Source organism: Dermacentor silvarum, chromosome 5 (assembly GCF_013339745.2).
Source record: "Dermacentor silvarum isolate Dsil-2018 chromosome 5, BIME_Dsil_1.4, whole genome shotgun sequence".
In the NCBI taxonomy this organism is placed as follows: domain Eukaryota; kingdom Metazoa; phylum Arthropoda; class Arachnida; order Ixodida; family Ixodidae; genus Dermacentor; species Dermacentor silvarum.
Window position 1 is genome coordinate 124,345,654 of NC_051158.1, and position 23,492 is coordinate 124,369,145.

Consider the following 23,492-nt stretch of genomic DNA (forward strand, 5'->3'; position numbering starts at 1 on the left):
CCACAGTTCCCTCTAGTAATTGTATCAAGCTCTATGGGTCGCCCGCCTCAAGCATGCGCGCTAGTCGCAATGGCCCGAAGCCGTCTTCCCGTGATCCTTCTTGGCGATGGCTTATGAAGCCTTGAGCACTATTGCTCCATCAGGCATAGAACGCCATGTTCCCTATTTGCCACCGTCGTCATCGCATCATCGTCACGTGGTGGCGGGTATGGCTTCATCCTTCCAATTTAGAATCGGTTGCATTATGGCGATCCGGACAGTTGCCATTTAGCACTTTGTTTCAATTTATTACAGATTTCAAGAATATTTAGAGCAATAATTTTCATGGGCAAGTTGCCGTAGTGGTATATGCTCGAAGTTTAGTTTTAGCAGGAATGAGACTATAAGCTATTGACCCTTTTCGCGGCGATCCCGTGGGCGCTGCCATGTTTGATCACGTGGTGACGCGTCCATTGCTTGCCTCAACTGCCGCCGTTGCCTCCTTGTTTACAGTGGAAGTGTATGACGCCGGCGCGGCTTAGATAGCCTCTCTTTTGGGAGATATCGTAGACCGTAGCTGGGTGGACGACACGAAGCTTTGATCACAGCTTCAGAGAATATGTAAAAGCGCTTTCGAAGCTCATTAAGGTTTGTCCTAACCGCGCGAGCAGCGTATAAGGTGCTTGTTCTTAAAGCGGGGTTAAATATGTATTCCAATCTATCCAAACATTCCGCTCATGAATTGAATCAGGATTACTGTGTTTTGCTCTTTGTTCTTTATTTGGCCAATATTGTGAAGCAGCGGCTTGTCAGTTTCTGACTCAGTGAAGTTCTTCGTTACACCCACTATCTGATTACTTTCTGCCTAATCGTTCGCGGGTGTGCTGAGTTCCGATAGATTTGTTCTTGCTGCGCGCAAGGCTTTTAACTTAGCTGTTTTGTATCTTGTAATACCTTGTAGCAAATATATATTACCGCTAGTAACTCGCTTACTCTTGTGAACCGTCACGAAACATTCAGCTTCGACCATTCGTGCACCATCGGTGTAGTCCGTCATTTATTGTGCGTATGTAGTGCGCATATATTCAAGTGTGCGCCCATTCACTTATTCTTGATACATCGGCGATAGAGTAGGCGTAAGTGTTCCTGCCATTTGGGATAGATGCGTATAAATAACGTGCGCGAAGCTTACTATGACAGGAAGCGGAGCTACTCCCTTCGTCACTGTTTAACTAGTGGTACTCACTCTTGCCGATGTAATGTTGCTGAAGTCCTTTCTTTGAAGGTTAGCGATACAAGGCTGGCGGATGAGAAAATTTCTGTATCCTCGAGTAAAGCCGTACATCTCGAAGTGCCGGTAACACGTTCGGACAGTTGCAGCAGCGGTCCGCCAACTTGGCCACACAGATTCGTTCCATTCCTGAACATGCCACTCACTATTTTTGTAGCCAACTACTCCACACGTCTTCAATTAACATGATTCAGTCTAGCATGATTAGAGCACAGTGCGTTAGCGAAAACTCAGTTGCATTTCCGACAGCTGATCGCACAGAAGCAGGGTAATTTAAAAGCGGTAATGGCTTCGTATTCGTGCGCGGTCGCTGAGGAGACGTATGGCGCGCCGCCGTAAGCGCCATCTCCTTTCTCTAAAAGAAACTGCTCCGCGAAAAGGGTCAATAGACCCTCACTTACAGATATTTGTCCGCAATTCTATTCCGAAAGGCTATGGTGTTCCTGACTGTCGGTCCTGTTACCTGCCTAAAGGGATGATTTTCTGCGAAACTATTCTAAGGGGAATCATGTGCTTTCGTCAGGCTGTGAAAATTACATAGCTTATTGCCTATGATCCTAATCATAGGCAATAAGCTATGTAATTTTCACAGCCTCACGTGGTACTCGGCACACGAAGGCATGGAGGGAAATACGAGGGTGGACCAAATAGCTCGAGTACTAAATATCCGAGCGCCGGACCAGCCACTTAGGAAATTTCCAACGACTGCGAGATATATATTAGAACAACAAAGAGAGGAAAGACGGGAGTTCGGCAGGCCCCATCCAAAATTGCCAGACGGCAAGCGAAGGACTAGTTCCGACTCCAAATAAACACTTATCCTAATCTACACAAGCTAAGACAAATACATGGCGAAGCGCACGCAGACAAATGTCCGTGGTGTGGCAAAAAGCCTACATTGGCACACATCACACTCATTTGCGCCAGATGACCTCCACAAGCGAACACACACAAATCTACTTTTAAAAAAAAACCACTTTCTAAGGCAGTGGGAGGCATCGCTTGCGGACGAGGAACAGGACAGTCAGCTGGCTCTCCTGGACCAAGCCCAGCGAGCCGCTCAAGCCAGTGGGGCCATTTGCCTTCTGTTTCTTTAGCCTTTTCCCAATAAAGTTTACTTTCTCTATCCCCTGTGCTTTTAAGACGAAAGCGTTATTAGTCCCGTGTCGCAAAAATCCGGCGCCGGCGTCAGCGTCCGCAGCCGAGAAAATCATCCCCATCCACGCACGCCCTTCGAATATAATTAGGTATATGTATATGCCACGCATTCGTGTATGAAGTGTGGTATATGCGGGTTATATTGACCCACCATTCTACCACCAATGTTGCTGATACGTTGTCTTACATTCATGACAAAGCTATTCCTCAGAATTTTGAGAATAACAATCCACAATCAAATGTCATGAAACAAACCACCAACAGCGCATGCCTTTTGCATTAAATTATCTCAGACTGAAATAATCAAAGTGCAGAACAAAAACGGAAACCTGAAAATGATGTTATTCTTTTGGCACGGTTGTGAACAATCTCCGGGATCGGCCCACGCAAGTGGCCGCGTTTCAACCAGAAAGCTCGCGTTCGTGCATAGCCTTCGCCGCCAGCGTTTCACGGTAACCATTTCGGTTGCATAAGCTGCAGTTGTCGGGAAGCGTGAGAAGCAGTCAGGGATCTTTGAATGCTATCGCATTCCACTCTTAAAAGCGAAGCTTAAGCGTCCTCAAAATTTTCGCTGCGATTTTTCGTACACGCATCTCGGTTGCTACTTAGCGGATACGCCTTCAAATGTCACTGCTGAGGGGTGTCCCCTTGTAATCGTAACAGGTTCACTGAACTTCTGTAATTAGCTCATTGGCAATTACTTCCTAACGAAACGTGTAAGTCATGCTTAATTTTATGATAAAGGCAAGTTGTGTTACAAAGAGGTAGCAAAACACTTTGCTGCGTGTTGAACTAGATGCAGTTTACAGCGGTACTTGAACATGTAGCTTTTTTTTTTCATGCAACATTAACGTTCAGGGCTGGGATAGCTGGTCAGTACTTTATTGCTATAATTTAGGTGACAACGCCCAATGACAAAGAGACAGAAGTGAATCTCTGGTTCCCGCATGTAGTCGTTTGTGAGTGTGATTTCGAGTTGAAAGAAAGCAAGAGAAAATCGAGGCTTTGAGCTGGTCGCGTGTTCATTTGGCATCTGCGTGAAAGCACCTGTATTTCGGGACTTCTCCGAAATATGGGAGCTGCTTGCGAAACTTAAAGCGGACAAGAACGCACAGCTGATGGCGTTTCAAAGAAGAGTTTTAGGTTGCTGATTTATTTCTTTTTAATGTGACAACTCTAAACTGCCCTCCATGCAAAAGTCCCTTCTCATCATTACGCCGCTGTCCTCGTGTCGACGTTATCAGATCAACTCGCCATTCTCACATTCACCCTTCTCACAGGCGAAGAAATATGAAACTTTGCCTACACCCATCACTTGCGTCGAGGTCATACGGCTGCGGCAACAGACAGTCAGTTCCCGGGCGTTAACCCAGTTGAATATATTATGCAAGAACCACGTACGGTAACTTGGGCGGAGCTTTTGTCCGTCGTGTACCTTACGTGAACGCAGGCGGCTGGGCACCTATCACGGACGCAACAGCATGCAATATTCCAAAGAAGGAACGTGACGTTATGCACATGGCAGTGTTCTGGAGAAGAACGTAGCGTTTTCCGCTGGTAGAACCTACTGCTGTGGCCATAAATGGGTTCAAGGCCGCAAAGACTGCTATACGACGCCTTTTTTTCTTAATTCTTGCTTATACCTGTCTTGGAGCGTGTATGCCTTTTGAATGTAAAAGACTATCTGTTTGTGCGGCACTTTGTGTTTTAGAGTGCTCTGTTTCTCGTAATATTGAACCGTATAATGTCCTTAATGGCGCGTTATGTTCGAAGAGTAAAGTATAAGGAAGCACAACGTTCGCACTTTTTGGTAATTAATTATTCATTGATTATTTCTTCGACCTTACGAATATTTGCCGTCAAAAATTGTAAGTATATCTTTAATTCCTTGGCTTAAGTATTTGGAGACAGTGTCGCTGAAGCAACCCACATATACACGAGCACATGGTTACGTACGTAAATATATACGTAGACTAAAATACGGATTTGATTAGCTGGAAACATTTTATCTGTTGGCTCGCTGGTGGCAGAAATTGAGAGACAGCTGGCTTCCGTCTTTCAATCGGCTACATGTACTGGTGGTACCTTTAGCACTGAGCGTGCAAGTTGCACCTGGTTCCACGCAGCTCAAGCTGCCGTCGTCATGGGCGATAGCCGGTCTTTTGATAGTGCCGTTGCCACGGGGTCCCTTACATCACCAACTTTAAGGAGACGTCTCACTACACTCCAGCAGTCTTCGTTGAGATCGTCCAACTGCACCTGACCGTCTTTGTGCCGATGGCAAGAGACGCGCTCTTTCACGACCCCGGTCACCCGCATGAACCCGTCCACGCACCGGATGCTGTTCAGCCCAGCTCGCACTAACGCTTTCGCCTCAGCGTCGCTGACTGAAAGCAGCTGCGTGAGCTCTTCAAGCAGTGTTGGATACTCGACGATCCGCTCCAGGGCTTCGGCGCCGTACCTGCGCAGTTGTTGGGCGCCACGTTCTTATGCAATTGCAATGCACTATTGCATTTGCAGTGCAACAGTGTTTCGATGATAAATGCCTCGAATTAGGTGCGCCTTTCCAGATAAAGAAAAAAAAGAAATTATGGGGAGATAAAATGTCATTATCTTCAAGTTCACCATTTAAATGGACGCTAAAGAGAAAAATAAGTTTTTTCTGCATCAGTAGATTACCTTTCCACATTACCAAAAACACCACTGTTATCGCGAGAAGGCGCTTGGTAAGCTAGAAAAGAACGAAAAACACAAGGAGGGTGGCGACGCCACCTTGAAGTTCTCGCACAAGCTCACCGTGACGTCATGGATTTTTTGACAGCGCCTTCTAGGTCTCAGTTAATTCTTTAGCGGTAAAGGTTGACTACATTGTGTTGTAAAGGGGCCCAAGAATGAATGTGAAAAGTTTTGCGAGCTTTTATTGAGCCAACTTGGCCCAAATACGAAAAATTACTTCAGAACTCGCCACGTCACACTGAAGTGCTGACATTGGGCTTAGAGCGCGAAATTCCAAAAGTTTAACTTTGAGCTTTATTTTCTCTTCTAATAATTGACCTATTGCAGTGTAATTAACGACAGCAGAATTTTCGAAGCATACTTTATCAGTCTAAGTTGATTTGTTGTTTTGATTTAGTGTCCCTATAAATAACAGCCCTTGAGGAACTAACTAAAGAGGTTTTTAATAAATTTTTATAATTAGTCTTCTGAAGCTCACGTTATTAGAGAAAAAATCTCTCCTCTTGGCGTAGGAACTCGTCTGCATAAAAGCCAGGTTCGCGGCGCTTATAGCCATTTTATACAAAATCTGTATTGTAAAGAAAAAAAACTGTATATGCACATGCACTTGTGCATGTTCACAAGCTGCCGCCTCTAATGTGACAAAACATTTCTTGCTCCTAACTAATCTCACAAATACGCAAAAATGTACGGGGAAAATTGACTCCGTAGATTACAAAGCCGAATGGGAAGTAAGACAATACTGTATGCTTCGTCTGCATATATGTCGGGTCAATGAAACACCATAATGCGTTATTGTGAATACATGACGCGAGCGTATGCGCCACGCAAGAGGATGAAGGAGAACACGACGAAATGACGACTGACTTTTCGTACTTTGGCAACGAAATGTTAACCTCTTGGGGCTCGGGCCGATCCCGAAGGTGGTGCATACTAACAGTATCTCGAAGCGCTTGCAGCCGGGAGGGAAGATAGGAAGAAACTGGCACGATTTCGCTTTCATAAGCAATTTCTTGATATGCGACCTGACACATGTGAAAGACAGAAAGAGTTGCGTTACATTCCCGTGCCGGTGCTCTAAGGAAACGTGGCGCGTAAGCACGCGTTCTCGCACGTACTCTGCGGCGTGCCACATGCACGACTTCTGCAAAATAAAACTCGCGTTCGCAAGAGAGAACTTAGCGTGCGAACGTGGGCTCATGGGTCGAACACGGGGCCATTAGAAGGGGGACCTCTGTTCAATGCTACAGTCAGACACTTGAAACATTTTTTTACTGAAGAGGCCCAAATGGATGTGCAACAGGAATGTACCTATACCGCACTGTGACTAGGATGAGCCAAATAAGACTCTGCATTCTTAAATAAAATGTCTGCGTAGGCAGCGAGCTGCCTGCATAAAGGAAGCAAAGTTCGTGCCCTAATGGCTGCGAAAAGCTTTGGAATGATCCAAAGCACCCAAAATTACCATTCGTGTGCTCAACCCATATAAATTGACAGATATTAGGAATACACGATTCTTACACATCAGCAGTATTCCATTAGCATAATAGACAGTGTCGGAAAACGGGAAGGAGTAATGAATGCCGTTAAGAAGATTCACCGGGTATTGAAAGCGGTTAAAAAAAACTCTACAAAGAGAGTGGTACACGTTATACAACTAGGACCCACCGCATGTTCTCCCTAGCCGTACTGAGTGTGCAGACTATTTTTTTTTCTAAGGGGGGGGGGGGGGGAGGAGTTAGATAGCTGCCGCGGTGGCTTTGCGGCTACGTTGCCCCGCTGCTAAGCACGAGGTCGCGATATCAAATGCCGGCCGCGGCGGCCACATCTCGCTGGGGGCGACATGCAAAAACGCCCGCGTACCGTGCATCAGGGACAGGTTAAAGATCCCCTGCAGGTGGTCAAAATGAATCCGGAGTACCCACACTACGGCGTTCCTCATAATCAAAGCGTGTTTTTCGCATGTAAAGCCCCATAATTGAACACTTATAGCAGAATGACTTCAGTATGTGTTCTCCGTGTCATGAGCTATGCACACTTACCTGTCGACTAGTGTCCCGCTGACAAATTGTGCTGCTCGAGCGACTAGGTCAGAGTTGCGCCGCGTTGCGTCGCAGACCTCGAACCACACTGTTTCCACTCTGGATCGACTGAGCACGCACCCGTCTACAGTCAAACTGAGAAGGTTGTGGTTACGCTCGATCCCAGCGTGGAGTCGGCGAATGAAGACGGCCGCTACTTCGGGCTCGCCGATTCTCACGTGCGCCCTACGGATGCTGCGGTTGGAATTGAGTGCATCTGCCAAAAGCTGTATTTCCGGTCCATTCATGAATCTGGCGACGACACGCAGCTCATTCACGCTGGTGTTCCGGCGCAGCGATTCTAATATGACCGCCCAACCGATCTTGGCCGCTTCTGGAAATAAGTGGCGGAGCCATATCGTCAGGTGCAGCTCCTTCAGCGTAGCCGTTGATGCGATGTAGTGAGCGATGTCTGAGCTAAGCGCCTCGTCCACGTCAGGTATCCATATTTCGAGATGGGCCGAAATCACGTGGGCGAAAGTGGAGAGCCGGCGAAATATTCGAGACACTTCTCCATGATTGTCTTGATAAGGGAAGGAGTGGAATTTTGAAAACCCTTTGCATTCTAGCATTTCGTGCTTGTCCAAAATGTACAGAGTTGTATCGAAAGAAACGTGCTCCTCGACGCCGCTCCTTCTGAGTGCACAGCACAGCTTTTCCCACAAGTGACGTTCGCTGCAGTGCCCCTTGATGGCCAACTTCAAGCGCCTTTCTCTCGATGACAGGAGATCGAACAGGTCTGCCCATTGCTCGGGTTCCCAGATTCGCAGGGGCAACGTAACAGCTTCCAGTGTCTTGTTTTCAGCGACTGCGAAAAGCCAGGAACCAAAATCTGTTTGACACGACGTTGTTGAACCTCCTACACGGCTCATCCAGGCGTCATAGGTCAAAATTGAGATGTTCAATGTGCGCAAAGTGCGATTGTGTGCTAGAACTTTGGTCATGATATCAGCGCTGTCTGCGTCTACGATGAAGTCTTCGAGGGTCACGTGAGTGAGTGCGGTGTTCCTCAGCAGACCCTCAAGTACCCATTTCAGAGACTGCTGTCTTACTTCATTGTAGGCTGCTATGGTCAACTTTGTCAGCGTTTTGTCGTCACTTAGGAACTTCGCAAACACGTCACGCTGTTCAGGACGAGCTTCGCTGATTGCGGAACTATGAAAGGAGAGTTCCTTAAGTGTGGAGTTTTCCACTAGCGCCGGCAAAAAAATTATTGCCCCAGTGCCATTTATGTGCAACTTGGGAATTCTCAGAGCCGTCAGCTTTGTTGTCGTTCGTAGAAGCTTCGCCAGCGCGCTGCAAAACTGCACCGGACACTCGCACGCCGTCATGCATTCGACTTCTTTTAAGTTCACGAGCGTGGATATCACCGAACAGATGTCCTTATGTACACTGAACGTGCTGAAGTTTATCTTCAAGAAACTGATGGACTGATTTCCTTGTAATGCATCGCACAGGCGCGCTTCGGATCCCTTGAAGCTATCCGTGTCGATGTCAAGCGCAGTCAGGCAACGGTGCGTCGTAAGCAGCTTGTGGACGAGTGCGGCAGGCAGAATGACTTGCTCCTTGCTGCATGGAAGAAAGGGTTGTGCGAAGCTCATCAGAGATAACCCTCCGCTCGCGGTTTGTCGCAATTCCAGTCGAGCGCCTGAAAGAAGTTTGTTCCACATGGATACATGCTTTGGTGTACAGCAGGTCCTGTTCTCGCATTCTGCGCATGGAGAGCTTTGGTGATTGGCTGCGCCAGTGTCCCGGGCCTCGACGCCCTCTAGGTCGGCCAAGCAACTTCTCTTCGAATTCGCCAGCTCCGACCCACTAGGTGCTAGCACGTCGTTGACCGGGCATCCGGGTTCCCACATTTTGCCTACATCAGCAAAAAAAAAAAGAATTTGGAATTTTATTCAGATGAGTAAAATGTAGAATAAAAGTGGTCGCTTTCCTTAATAAACACTATACTAGACATATTTAGATCGCAGGTCTGTTTGATTGGGTTCACAAGGGTAGCGGAATAGAGGGCGATGCATGACGCTTTAGAAGTTTGTGCCAACAATACCTATTTGATCATTCATCCGTCTCCAGCATATACTGGAAGCTCGGTAATATAACGTGGCGTGGCCCCTTGTTTGTGCGTGTAACAGTGGGCCAAGACATTTTACAAGCTGCTGAAACCTGGCCGAAGCAGGCCATGTGACCTTTGTGCCCACAACAAAATAAGCGAGTGTAAATGAAAGTATGAATGACACCAGTAGCCTACGAATTTCCGGGCTAACACTGCAAAAGTTATTCAGTTCAAGCAACAACTACCGCATTTATTCTTGTAAGGACCGCCCTCGTGTAGGGCTCGCGCCACCGCATTAGAGAGTGGATGTCTCAAAAAAAAAAAAAAACTTTCATTAGGTATCACGCGAATACCCACATGCTGGGTAATTTCCGCAAGCTTCTACAAGATGTCACTAGTTGTCCAGCCAGCGATGGCATTAAGATACTGGTAATCATCGTATCCCGCCCCCTCATTCGACACCAAACCAGAGCTTTAGTCACCAACTGTGACGAAGCGCTGTGAGTGGCGCTGGTTAAGCTTAGCCGATAAGTACGGTGGGCCGTACGCCATTGCGGGAGGTTAGTTCTTAAAATGTTTGCATCAGTCGATCATATCGGAGATCGGCCCTGAAGTCACATGCATTGTGTTCTGGAAGCGTTAAGCGGAGTTTTGGTCCTATGACCATGAGCCGCCACGCTTTTGCGAACGGCTCCCAACATCCTGTGTGGGCTTATCGCAGGAACAGCGCACGCTCTTGTGCAGGCATAAAGGCAATACATCTCCAAACTAAATTTGCACAGCACCGACTAATCTCACCGTGTTACGGAATATCGATCACGTAATGCGGTATCTAAAAGGCGCCCCGCCCGCGACGCACGTGGGGCGGCAGCCCGACGTACGTAGCGGGTGGTTGCATATGCGTGATGGGGAACACGAAATACATGTGTGCGAGGGAAAGCGCGCGACGCATGGGGAGGAGGTCACAGAGAGGGGGGGGGGGGGAGGGAGGGTGCCTTCTGCTCCTGCGGCTGTTGCTGACGGAGCTGCTGTGCGGGCGCCCATCCTGAAAGCGATCTGCGATGTGGGCGATGTGTGCGCCCGCGGGGGCCTCATCTACAACTCGAGCTGGGATAGGGACATAAAGATTGTGTTGGGCAATAAAAATTAGTAAAAATAATATAATTAAAATATTAAACTAAGGGACAATGTACGGTAGCTTCCTATGCCCTGTGATTTCGACGTTTAGTTCGCGTTCAAGCGAGAGACAGCGCGAAGATCAATTTGCTCGCCGCCACTGGCGCGCTTTCACACTCCAGCGTTTCGTAGAGTTTCCGCGGTCACCCTGCGAATTGTGTTCATGTTTACCTGTGCGCGCGTGACACCGTGCTTGTTTATTTAGTTAGTAAGCGAATGTTTACAACATTATACAGCCGATAAAACTACTATCCTTCCTCCGTATAGCAGTCTACTAATTTGTTATCGCAATCGATGCTTCGCTTGTCGGGCGAAACTGCGACTTTTTCTCGTTGGGTAACCGTTTACATGTGAGCGTTGCTTGTTTTTCTCCTTGTACATAACCTGTATGCAAAGTCAATATTGGACCGGCTACTAGCTATTAAGCTATCGGTCCAAACAGTGTGTTGCGGATTCATTTCGGGTCTTTAATAAAGTGTTTCCTCCTAAAAAAATGGTTACGCTTTAAAAAAGATTCCTCGACCCTGTGAGTGATCGAACGAGAAGGTTGACCCTCAATTCTTCTTGTCATCATACATGTTACTCGTTATCGCTCCTCCACCTCACCTCGCCCCCAGTGCTTCATAGTAGGGTATAACCCCCAGAACGGCTTTTAAATAAACATAAAGCAATGTTTCTAGCGACTCACTTCAAGGCCAACTGCAACGAAATTGTGGGTCATGTAAAAAGCCCTGTTCCAGTTAATTTAGAGATGTAGGCTTTGTGGAAAACGTTACGGTTGAAATGCGATGAGGGTCTCACAAGACACTCGCAAAAATCAATGTTTTTTCCAACCGAAACTCAAAAAAAAAGTCCCAGGCCTACGCGGCACACGCAGCATAGTCACAGCATAAGCTGGTGGAGCGTCTCAACTGTAGCTCCAATTTCGGCACCGGGCGCAACAGGGTCTTCGCGGCAATGTCTGTTCGCCTCGTTTTGACGAGAACGATCTGCACTGCCCGCCAAACGTTGACGGCGAGCTGCGGCTTGTAATGCTCTCTGCACAGCAGTCTGCTGAGCCCGATGATGCCTGGTTGTAGCCGCGCACGTAGCTCTACGATTCGCCTCTTCAGCGGCAGTTCGTACCTTGCGAGGAGACGCCATATCGTATACCGAAGAGGTACCGAGAATACGTGGTGCAGATTCCACATCGGGATCGCGTTAATTGCGCGCCTTGTCTGAATCGCATCTCGTCGTCTGCGCCTGCACACAATGCGTTTGCAGGCACCTTAACTATATGGCGCCGCCATACTGGTGAAGGCTTGGGTTGTCTGCGCATTCGCGCCTCCCTAGGGCACGTTTATAGGGCATTTTTCCGCTGCCTGATCGCAAGCGCATGCGTGGCTGAGTGGTAATGTATCCGACTCTCGCGCAGCGGGCCTGGGTTCTATCCCGGCGGGGTTCGGGTACTTTTTTCGCATTTCCGGCGATAGCGGTTACATTCCCCGGCGGCGGTGGATACCATCGCGAACCGAAACAGCTATTGGAATGAGCCCATAACAGCTTACGCTGTAAAAAAAAAAGAAAAAAAAAAACGCTGCCACTACCATTCACCGGTAGTGACGTACTATTTAGACGAGACTGTAGAGAACTAACGCCCGGGTCATCTGATTCCCTTGCTCGAAGAGGTCCCGCACGTATTCAAGCAACAGAGTTAGTGGGCGTCTTTGATAATGCAGTTCCAGACTGTCCTCAAACTGTTAGCGGCTTCTGGTCTGACTAGCCCTGACCGAAGAGCACGTCCCAGTCACATCATGCAACTGTCGAGGACTGTCCGAGGTTTCGTTTGAAAGCACCGTTACCAGAAATCACTCTCCTGGCAGCCGTCGTCTGTTCTTAGGTACAAGTAGATAGCCCCGTAGCCAGTAAATTCATTAGCCAGGCATCTCAAGGGGTGCAGTCTGAGAGGCAACGACGCCGACATTACCATAAAGCTTGCATAGTGGAATCGCACCCTGCGCGCAAAGAATGTGTTCCCAAAGCGCAGTTAACGTCGCTCCCGCTCTTCGTGCCAATTAAACGCTGTATTTAAGTTGGCTCATTGCGTGCGAAATGTATGCTATGGCTGCATACAAGCTAGCCTGGCTGGCGCGGGAGTAGAACATGACCTATCTAACGGCAGAACCACTGGATTAGAGTGCATAGCGCACTAGCTTGGCTGACCTGCGGCATGCTAATCTGTGTGTACAGTACCGGTTGACTGATGCGCGCGTGTTGAAAATTTTCGCCTTCGACAAATAACAAAGCGCTCGTTCGCCGCGCACTTATGCCTTTGGGCTGCCGCAACAATTGACCGCCGCGTTGCTGCGGACCACATTTAATGCGCAGGGTAAAACTTTAGCGACCTTAGCGCCTCCGGCTTCGCGTATCTGGATTTACCGGGCGCTGCCCGGTACCCTGGAAACGCCGGACCCATCGACCAATCAGACAACTACCGCCATCTGTGGAAAAGCATGAGAAGTAGGTGAGGCTCGGCATGGCCTCCGAGTATAAAACCCCCGAAAAAAAAAAGTTTTTTTTTCAAGCGAAGCTCGCATTGGCTCGTAAGTTCTGGTGGCGTTGTAGTCGTGCAAAAACTCACGTGTGGCGCATACCCGCACCGGATATGCGTGTATGAGCCAGGGACCAAAAAGAAAAGCCGGCAGATCCCACGCCCTGTGGGAGTCGTTGTTAAGTGAAGCAGTGTGCGGGGAGCCTACCAAGTTAACGAAACGACCATGAGAGCACCAAATCGTAGGCGGCTGTTTCATGACCAAGATGAAACGCATGTCTTGACATTAATGTCATGAGTCCTCAGGAGTCCCTTTAGCTACACCTAAGAGACCTTAAGGCAAAAGCCTTAGCTGTGCTCATGACTATGACTTCGACCATCAACCTTTAGTCTTTTCACTCACTTTGTACCACATCCGAACCCATTCCATTTGTTTTCGTGGGTTAATCTTTTTTTACTTTATCATTGCCATTTTTACTGTCATGGTCATGACTATGACGTCTACCACCATTATTGTGTGTTTCCTTGACTTTGTACTCACGTCCGAGCCCATTTCAGTGGTCTTTGAGTGTTTATCTTTTGTCACTGAGTGATTGCCATTTTAGGCGTCTGTTTCATGACCTACATGACACGCATGTCATGACCCGTCACTTATGTTCGTCATAGACTGTTGTCATACTGTGCCAATTTCGGTACCTACGAAGTTAACGAAACAACCATGAAAGCACCAAGACGTAGGCAGCTAGATAGATACTGTCAAAGTGGCAATTCTTCGCCAAGAAATGCTCCGCATTTAAAATAAGGAAGGAAATAAAGACAGAAAGGAAGGATGGAAGAAAGAAGGAATGCAGGTGCGGGGAAAGCAGTGCCGGTGCCTAATCACGTGACGCGCACCACCAATCAGGGTCGTTTGGTGTGTCGCGGGGAGGGAAAGGGAAGGAAAGGGGGTTGGCGCGCACTCCGCCGGGCTTCGCTTGCCTCGGGTGAGTTTCGGCGTCCGGATGGGAGGGCTACATGGTGCGTTCCGCCGAGGAGCAGGATGCGTTTGAGCAACGGCGCCGCGAACTCGCTTGGGAAAGGACTTGTCGTTGACATACCGATTCTAGGGTGAGGGCTTCTGAAGCGCAGGTGAAACATCAGCGTCGTCTTGCCCTCCAGGAACTCGACATCGTTGGTGCATGCCTCGGCAAGGCGAGCGCCAACTTCCCCGGTGTGACGGCCAGGTTTCAACGCGAGTTTCTCAATTGGAACTTTGGAGCCAGCTGCAGTGCGTGTGACCGGTTGTAGTTTGGGCACAACGTGGTACTTGTCAGTACAATTCGTTCCGAGGAACACCGAAGAAGTACACGACAAGTTTCCCTTATCCCCCTTTCCTCGACAAGGGGAGGAGCTGTTGATTTTTTTTCCAGGGGCCTTATTGGCTTTATTCGAGTATAGCTTGCCGCCCCATCTACACCATGGCCACCACGTTGCGTTCTCCTTCGTGACAACTGCAGCATGAGGTTCCTGCTGACAGCTTTTCTGGCCCTGTGTCAGGCTTTCGCTCGTCTACCTCGACGCGTTCAATGTAGGGACGCGCGAAATGTCTCGAAAATGATGCACTACTGTAAATGACCGATCGTACGCCTCCGCGGCCTATAGTACCTAAAGTAATCCAGAGAAAGCATTTGGGAAGGAGATTTTGAACGCGTAAGTGACTGTGCTCGCGAAATGCAGCTTCTGCAGCTTTGTCATGCTTTGTGTGCGTTGGCTAGTCCGCGTCGCGCTTGCCTAACGAGGCGCGGTGCATGTTTGCGCTCTGAAAGCTGGGACAGGAATGATGTGTTCAGCCTTCCTGTACGCAGTGTTGTGTACTGCACAACCATTGCTCGTGTTCGAATACGTTTTCGAGCACCGACAGTTTTCGAGCACCGCTCACGCAGTCTTGCAACAGCTAAAATCACGTGCAAAAAGGGAAAGCACGCCAAAGAGATATCAATCAACTTCGAAATGTCTAGCGAGCGACGCGCCCAAGCGCCTGCGCGTGACTGAGAGATCAACAGTCGTGCACGGTTTAGAAACTTTCGCCATATCCACAACACCACCACTCACCGCCAGGCGCATGCGCGCTTCAAAGGCTGCTAATAAGAAAATTAGACAATCACCAGCCCTGTGGCAAAATTACACTGATAGTATATGCTAATCATTTGTAGGATATTTAGCCCAAGACATGTTGGCATTTAATCTACTGACTTACCTACCGAATACAAGCGACGCAAACCTGCGCACAACCGTAGTTTACAAGTGCCGTATATGCACGATTGTAACACGCACCTTTTTTGGATACAGGGTACGTTCAAATTTGCATGCGCGTTATTTGACTCAAAATCAAAAACGAAACCGAGTCTTCCGGAAAAAAAAAAGCGCTGCAGTTTCGCCTGAAAGGCGCAGCATTGATTGTGATAGCAAATTAGTAGACAGCTATACGAACTTAGGACAGTAGTTTTAGCGGCCGCGTAAACTTCGAAATATTCGCTTACTAACAAGATTAACCAGTATGGTGTCAGCGCGACAGCGCAAACATGAACACATCATCTTCGATGACCGCGGACACTCGTTGTCAAAACGCTGGTGTGAGGAAGCGCGTCGGCTACAGCGAGCAAGGTGGCCTTCGTGCTGTTTATTGCTTCAATGCAAATTGAGCGGAGAAAACATCACACGCTGAAAGGTATGAGCCGCCTGCGGAACACTTTCAAGATGTGGCACGCGTCACCGTGCGCGGCTGCGCAACGTATGCAGTTGATGCCGGATAGAACGCCGAACCACCTCCCTCCCGCGCTCTCTCCCTCCCTGCGCGCGCGCGATTGAGCCGCGATCGTTGACTGCCCTCGCGCGCACGGTGTAAGAATAAGGAGAGGTGCTGACACTCTCCCTCCAACGCGCGCGAAAGCGCCGCTCGCTCGCGTCCAGCGGCTTGGTTGCAGCTGGTTCGGCGCCGTCGTAGAGGGCGCTGCGGTATGCGTTCCCGCCTCGGCGACAAGGCGCGTGCTGCCGCTGCTTCGTCTTCCTGCTTGCATGTGCGGTTGCGCTGTTTTGAAGGCACAATTTTTGTTCGCGTTCGTTTCATGAGCTTGTGCTTGGTTATTGTCGCCACGGGCCCTCGACGAAGATGGCAGCGGCCTTCTGAGGGGCATTTGAAATGGCTAGAAAGTGCTTCGTTCCGAACTGCAATTCTGGATACCTGACTTGTGCGGAGCGTGTGCCTTTATTCAAAGCGCCGTCCGACAGCGGTCGTCTAGAGCAGTGGCGCTGTGCAAATCTGAGGGCAGACCGAACTCTAACACCTACCGACCATGTCTGCACCAGCCATTTTTCAGAGCATACGATATCGATGGCATATTGTCACGACGTCGAAAGCTCGAGGGACAAACGAACCGCACTTGTCGGCAGAGGCAGTAACAAGAACGGACGCTTTTAAAATATCGCGCGCTAGTCACTGCTTCTTCTTCTTCTTGCTATGTTTTTCATAAGTGCCGATGTGTCTTATGTCGTCGTCATCGCCGCGGTAGACACGTGGCAATATTACGCGGAGCGCTCGATAAAAGCATTCCCACATTATTTCCAAACTTTCCTAAGAACCTCACACGGTCAAATAAACCTCGAAAGCCGCTGCGGAAGAGAGAACCTCCTGTGTGCCGCAGTAGTTTGTGCAAATTTTGCTGCATGTACAAGATATATATTGGGTGGTTTACTATCATGCACCAAGATTTGAAAATATGTAAATGTCACGTAGCTGGACAGAACCAAGGTAATGTTGTCTGCCGTCGCTTGGAGATACTCAGATTATTTTTTTATTACGTTTAATTACATAATTATTTTCATAATTGATTAATCAACTTTTTAAATGCTATAATTGGATAAAAAGTGTGAACGAGAGAATTGTACAGCAGCATGGAAAACGCCCAATATAACTTTCTGTTGCTCAATACGTGATACATAAAAGTGTTTTCCGAGCGTGGACGAAACCCGTGAATACAGCAATATTGCCGCGCGACTGACCACTCGAGGCACTTTGCGTGTATTCGTGAGCTTCTTTCATGCTGGGAAAAACACTTCTACGTAGCGCGTATTGAGCAATAGAAAGCTGTATCGGGAGTCTTTCATGTTGCTCTACAATTTTGTCATTGACACTTTTAATCTAATTATAATAATTGAGAAGTTGATCAATGAATAAGACTATCTAATTAGGCGGAATGTAAAAAATAACTGAGTATCTCGAAGGGACGGCAACAACGTTACTATGGTTCTGTCCAGCTACGTGAAATTTGCATATTTTGAAATATTTGAGCACCCTGTACAATACTGCTGTTTTCTGTGCAGATGTGTGCCTGATTTTGAAATTTGTTCCATCCTGGCTACTGAATTTTTTTTTACAATGCGCGTGCGGTGTATATTACACGCTTGCATGTTTTTATACAACATTTTTCCATTGTGGGAGTGTATGAGACCGCAAGCTTCTGGGATGGTTATCACCTATTAAAATTATCGAGCTGCTTCATGCACAAGTTTTTTCGTATTGTGTCAATGCAAAAAAAAAAAGGTCTATAGGATTATTGTGTGGTCGGTGTAAGTGTATTTGTGGACATGCTGTAGCATGCATTGTCAAGCACGCTTACATTGGCACATTCTCATATGCAATTTAAGAAAAAAGAAAGTCACCTCTTTTTTTAGATCTTGCAAGAGCAACTCAGTCCTCAATGGACGAAAGCCCGATGAATAATATACAGGGTCTATGTTAAGTGGAATTGGAATAAAAAAAAGACATTTGCTCAGGGTTTTCATCAGTAAATTGTGGTAGTGATGCTCTAATTCAAAGTAGACGCCTGCCTTCGTCCCGCCTAATAAATTCCCATATGAAAGAGTAGCTGATGTGCATTCTCATCTTAAGCTCTAGTCGTGAACAGCCACTTTGTTCTAGTGCATTGCGTATCCTAAGCTTGAGCCTTTTCATTTCTGAATTTATATCGCGGCCACATTGAATTCGCGCAACGATGATTTAACGGTTTTCTGAGTGTGAATGGACGCAGGGATAAGCATGAAATACATTTTCTGGTGCAGTCAATATTTTCTTCTGATCGAGGGGTAGCACTGGACGGCTATGCTTGGATGAACGGCTAGACCGGACGAAACAAATTGTGCGCGCGAGTGTAACTTCAGTGGGCTTTGAGTGCTGCCCGATTGATCCGTGTTCACGTCATCCACGCCCTGCACAAGGAACCTTCATGTTAGCACTTTAATGTGAAATAACGATTTTCTTTCGCGTTTTGAGATTTACTCACTCCACTATGAACGAAAATTTTGCGGAGGCAGAGGAATGCCAAGCCGCCGGCGCCGCTAAGCTGGGACCGCTGGCCGCGGCGCCATCTATCTGCTCGCAGCAGAGCTACTCGGTGCGCCCGCGCGCGGCTGAACATAATCTGGACGCTCGCTCGCGCGCAGTGTCAACACCTAAATATTCTTCCACCGTGCTCGCGCGCTATGACTTACACATACAATATACGGCACGCAGTGACGGTGTTAACGCCGTTGGACCTTTCATAGAACACCACGGCAACGGCGACAACGACGGCAGAAATGCGTTTGAGGTGTCCATATAATTGCTATCGCAATAAAAAGTTCAGTGCGAGATAGCTAGATTCACTGCTATCGAACGGGTTGTCTGAAGAAAGCAACACTCGAAGACATCGCAAGGTAGGTCCATGGTACATGGAATACCCTCCCGCAGGCGCTGGTTGCGTTACACTTCAAAAAGTGTGGCATTGTTAACGCAATAAATAGAACTGAATATGGCTTACTGTGGTGGGTAGAGAGCGAAACGTAGGTGTGGTCAGACTCCAATAGCAACTAACCGCCATGATTCAGATGTGTACGTCTGTTTCTGTGTGTATGTCCCACAAAGGTATTTCAACGAGGTCCGCGTCGACTCGGGTTTCGTTACTTGATGTGCGCGGTAGAATCGGCACCAAGGTATATTTTTTTAATATGTGGGCGGTAATATAATGGCGCTTTACAATCGGCGGAGCGGAAGAATCGTGCGAATACAGTATCCGCATTTATCAAAAGTCAGTTAGCATGGATAAACTCAAGTGTAGCCATCGCCTACTAAACAAATTATGGTATGAGTATGCTCCAACGCAGTGCTTGTGCCATAGCAAAATTCGGACGTCGACTAAGCCATGAGAACGAGTCGCTTTATGGTAAATCTCAGTGAGCGTAACTGTTGGTCGAGTTTTAGCAGTGCAAGGTTACCAATCTCATTGGCCTTAATGAACTATTCCCTCAAGCAACACTTATATTCTCACATAAACGCGTACCATGATTATCTGCTCAAGTATTTTGTGAATACCTCTGATACGTGTTTATTTCAGGCGGTGCTGCACTGCAATAAAGATGAAAGCAATGGTCCATAACGCTCGTAAGCTGAAGACGGCACCAATAAGCGCAGTTCTAATAAAGCGTCACTGTATCACCCAGGAGCCAACGTAAATGCAGCTATGTATCATATTTAGCACATTGTTGCAAAAAAATAATATCAGAGAGTCAGTTCATCCTCGCGAGCACTGATGTAAGTTGGTACGTTACCGTCTGGCTAAGTAAAATTCAGCTAACACTATTTCTGTTAATATGGTTTTCGTTACCTAACGACGTCGCGTTCACATAGCACATTATTACATTTTTTTAAGCTAGCATTTCTAACGGTTCTTTTCAATAAACCTCGCAGCATTTTTACTTGCATACATTTACGTAAATGCGCCCCAAGAACTGGTTTTATCCAATTTATGTTGGGCACATATAAGAAGCACATTTGAGAAAATATTCCGCTTTAAGCCATCCTGATGAAGCGGGAGGGGATTTCCGGCCATAAGAGAATTCTTAACAGCATAAGACCATCTATTTGCAAAACAGTAAACACGCCCGCGCGGTTTGTATGGAAGATCGCCGGCAAGCCGATGTAGAGAACATTACCGCTGCGGCAGCGCAATGTCTATGAGGTTGGGCTGCTGATCTGGATGTCGCGAATTAGATTCTGGCCGCGACGGCCGCATTCCAATGGGGCAGAATGCAAAGACGCTCGTTTACGTTGAGTTAGGTACGCGTTTAACAATACACCTCGTCGGCGTGCTTCATAATGATATCGTGGGTTGGTATGAATTTGGTAGGGAACGTAACGTTAGCTAGAAGGCTGAACCAATGATTGAAGTTCTTAAGCAGAGAATGCTTTTACAGGCACACGTTTATTTTCGCGAGGCGTGGCGGTAGCTGCTTTGAGCACGCTAAACTCACCAGTAGCAGCAGGGGTCTCGCTTGCCCGCAGCTCTGCTCACTTCGTCATTGTCAGTAACCTGAGAAGTCATGATGGTGATACTTGTGCCACTCAAAAAACTACACGACAACATTGACGGAAAGGCTCGATTGTAGTGTGAAGCAGAACACCAAACTTGACCCCCATTGCGGAAATTTATTTCAATACATCGTAAGTTGACAGTGACTAAGTGAGCTAAGAAATTATAAAGAAGAGCAAGTTGATGAGATGAGCCATTCTCACTCTCATTTTCTTCTCTTTGATGCAGGTTGTCTAATCTGCCAAATTACTCCCTGTTATTTTCTGTGAGTGTCCCCCAGGGTCGTCAGATGCCTCTGAAAGTTAGTGAGTTAGTGAACATGCGACCGATTCACATTATTTTAGGCTACATCTCGTGGATTCAACCTGAAGTACTGCTAGGAACCCTAGCGCCCTATCATCCCTGTCATGGCATCACGCATGTATCTATACAGCATGCCAGAATTGTTCAGTAAAGCCAGTCGCCTCGAATAATGTAGAGAAGATTACGCAGCACTTTCTTGTTGACACCTTAAGGCTGAACGATGCAGATATATTCAACAGACTCCACAAATTCGCATGTTGCACAATATGGGCGAAATATCTACTGGCTGTGTTGGTTTAGTGGCTAAGGCGTTGCGCTGCTATATATAATCACGAGGTCGTGGGATCACATCCCGGCCACGTCGGCCGCATTCCGATGTGGGCGAAATCCAACAACGCCTGTGTACGTGTATAGTGTAATAGGTGTACGTTGAAGAACTCAACGGAGCCAAAATGGTTCCTCAGTTCCCCGCTAAGGCGTGCCTCTTAATGAAATCATGGTTCTGGCTCATAAAGCAATTTATTGTGCCGATGCAGTGCTGAGCCGATGCAGTGCTGAGCCGATGCAGTGCTCAGAATTGGTATTCCTTTGAGCGCTACCCTGTGCTGCATTGCGTCATTTCTCACGGCGTCTTCGCTGCAAGCGGCCAAGAATAGTGATTTTTAGGGTCATCGTGACATGTTGCAATTCGAAATTGTTGAATGCATCAAATGCATCGGAGGAACAATCACTGCAATGACCTCCGCAATTCAAAACACAGCAGAGATGGCGATGAGGCCGGCTCTTCATCTGACAATTTTGGCTTGAACAGAAGCATGAACTTTGTGTATGCTTCAGCTACGTGAGAGCGGACTGGGCGAAGATCGAGCCACCCTTTAGCGTGGCTTCCTGAATCCCTCAGGCCAAGGAATTGGCTTTTGTTATGATGTACTGGAATAGTGTAGTGTTCAGTGTACGGGAATGTGATGTGAATATTAGGTGCGAGGCACCTTAAGTGACCGGGCTGTTGGCGTCTCCTGTCGTAGTCACGGTACAAGCGGCTCGGGTTCGCGCTTTGCACGCGCTCGTGCCACTGCTCCCACGTTCGTCGTCGTCTTCCACAACTGGCTGCGTTGCCGCTCATCTTTCCAGCGTAGAATTTCACTTCTCTTCTGTCGTCGTAATGGGGAGGGCGCGTTTATGTGGGTATGAACCATTGCTTGAGGGGGTCATTACCCGGAATTTGGGACATCGCCGAACAGCGCCTCTAGCGGCCGCCTCCAAAAACATGCGCGTTTTCTATGGGAGAGCGTTATTTTTTCCCAAATAACTAATCATAGAAGCCATCTTTCAAAATATTCCCGTGGAAATAGGCTCTAGGCGCTCAGCCCGACATCTCGTGGAAGCGGTACCATTACTTACGGCAGAAAACCCGTTCCAAATTGCGATCAAAGATTGAAGTATAGGATTCTATGGAAAAAACCTAATTTTGGAGGCTGTTTTGGCCAGTAAAAGGCAATTTGCGATGAACCTATTGCATCGATTGACGTATTTCCGGGGACTTATCAACTTCAATGACTCAGCTTTCAGGAAGTTGCAGCAGCAACTCTAGAAAGGGAAAAAATCATTCCAATATTGCAGTTTTCATTTTAAATCCTAAGTCGCGGAATTTATTGTGGTACATATATCAACCTAATTTTTGCCTTCAGCGGCGCGTCGAAGCGATAACCGAGCGTTCTGGGCGACCCGGCATCAAAATCACTGATACAACGATCGTGAGTTCGCGGCTTCGAAGCCAGCTGCGCCGCGCTTTTTTTTTATCACTTGGTCGTTGCTTTGTTTGGCGGTTTTCCGCCAGATGGCATATTCTGAAACGCAGGTCATTTAGTTACGATTCTTGTTTCGTTTCTTTCTACTGTACCAACATCTTCCTAAAAAAATAGCTGGCTGGTTTCGTGAACATGCGAGCGTACTTCCACACTTCTTTTGCACTTTAGGTTTAATGTATTTTAGACAATAAACCCCGATAACGTGTTTTGAAAGTTTATTTCTTTCCTGAGGCGAATATTACTGAAGACATTACTAAGAAATATTTTTACCTCTGCAGCTATGTCATGGGAAAGGCCTGTTTGTGGGACCCTCGTGCAGCTTGAAACGTTCCACAAAAATAAATAGTGTCCAGTGTGTGCAATTAAAACGCAAAGAAGTAGAAAAGTTGACTGCAGCCCCAGACGTAGTATTATTAAAAAAGAATACTGTTGAAGCTATTTGACTTTGTATATTTGCATTATATCAAAGAAGGAATTTTGCATACCTGATCATCAGTGCAAATGAAGGCTCTCAGAATTATTACAAAAGCTTGTTTGCTTAGTACAAACCAGTACCTCGAAACATAAACATTCTATCCGAAACAAAGCATTCCCATATACCTTCACGAAATTCCAGAAATACTAAAGGCCTTCATATCCTTTTACCACGACGCACGCAGAGGAGTATTAGAAATTATGCGAAAAGACACCGGGACGTGTTAATGTAGCCTGTCGTGTAAAAATATAGAACTATTCCAGTTACAGACCACACCCTTTTTGAGTTATGCCCGCAAAGTTGTGCAAGAAGACATTGTTTTCGGCTACATTCACCAAAGTTGCTATAGCAGTCTGCTGTTCTGTTCTTGACAAACTCTACTGCTGAATCAGGTCGCAGCACCATGATATAATTACTGGTGCAATTCTTCGGTAATTTTGTGACAATATTCTCGTTCTTCTTATTTCTGGGGTTTTACATGCCAAAACCATGCAGTTCTAATTACGAGGCACAC

At 47.3% G+C, this 23,492-nt stretch overlaps 1 protein-coding gene across 1 annotated transcript; it reads right to left on the reverse strand.

Moving 5' to 3' along the window:
* Window positions 1-3,820: 3,820 nt before the first annotated feature.
* On the reverse strand, window positions 3,821-20,394 carry LOC119452580 (uncharacterized). The gene is made up of 3 exons (XM_037714633.2): window positions 20,334-20,394; window positions 7,207-9,109; window positions 3,821-4,889 (listed from the first exon to the last, which is right to left on the reverse strand). The coding sequence occupies exons 2-3, from the start codon at window positions 9,102-9,104 to the stop codon at window positions 4,556-4,558; spliced, it is 2,232 nt and encodes a 743-aa protein (XP_037570561.2). The 5' UTR covers window positions 9,105-9,109; window positions 20,334-20,394; the 3' UTR covers window positions 3,821-4,555.
* Between the last annotated feature and the right edge of the window lie 3,098 nt (window positions 20,395-23,492).

Bases quoted from the DNA above. Each gene is read 5' to 3' on its own strand.
- LOC119452580 (XM_037714633.2), bottom strand. From the start codon at position 9,104: ATGTGGGAACCCGGATGCCCGGTCAACGACGTGCTAGCACCTAGTGGG. The intron at 4,890-7,206 runs GTAAGTGTGCAT...ACAACTGCGCAG, and splicing joins AGCGGGACACTAGTCGACAG to GTACGGCGCCGAAGCCCTGG.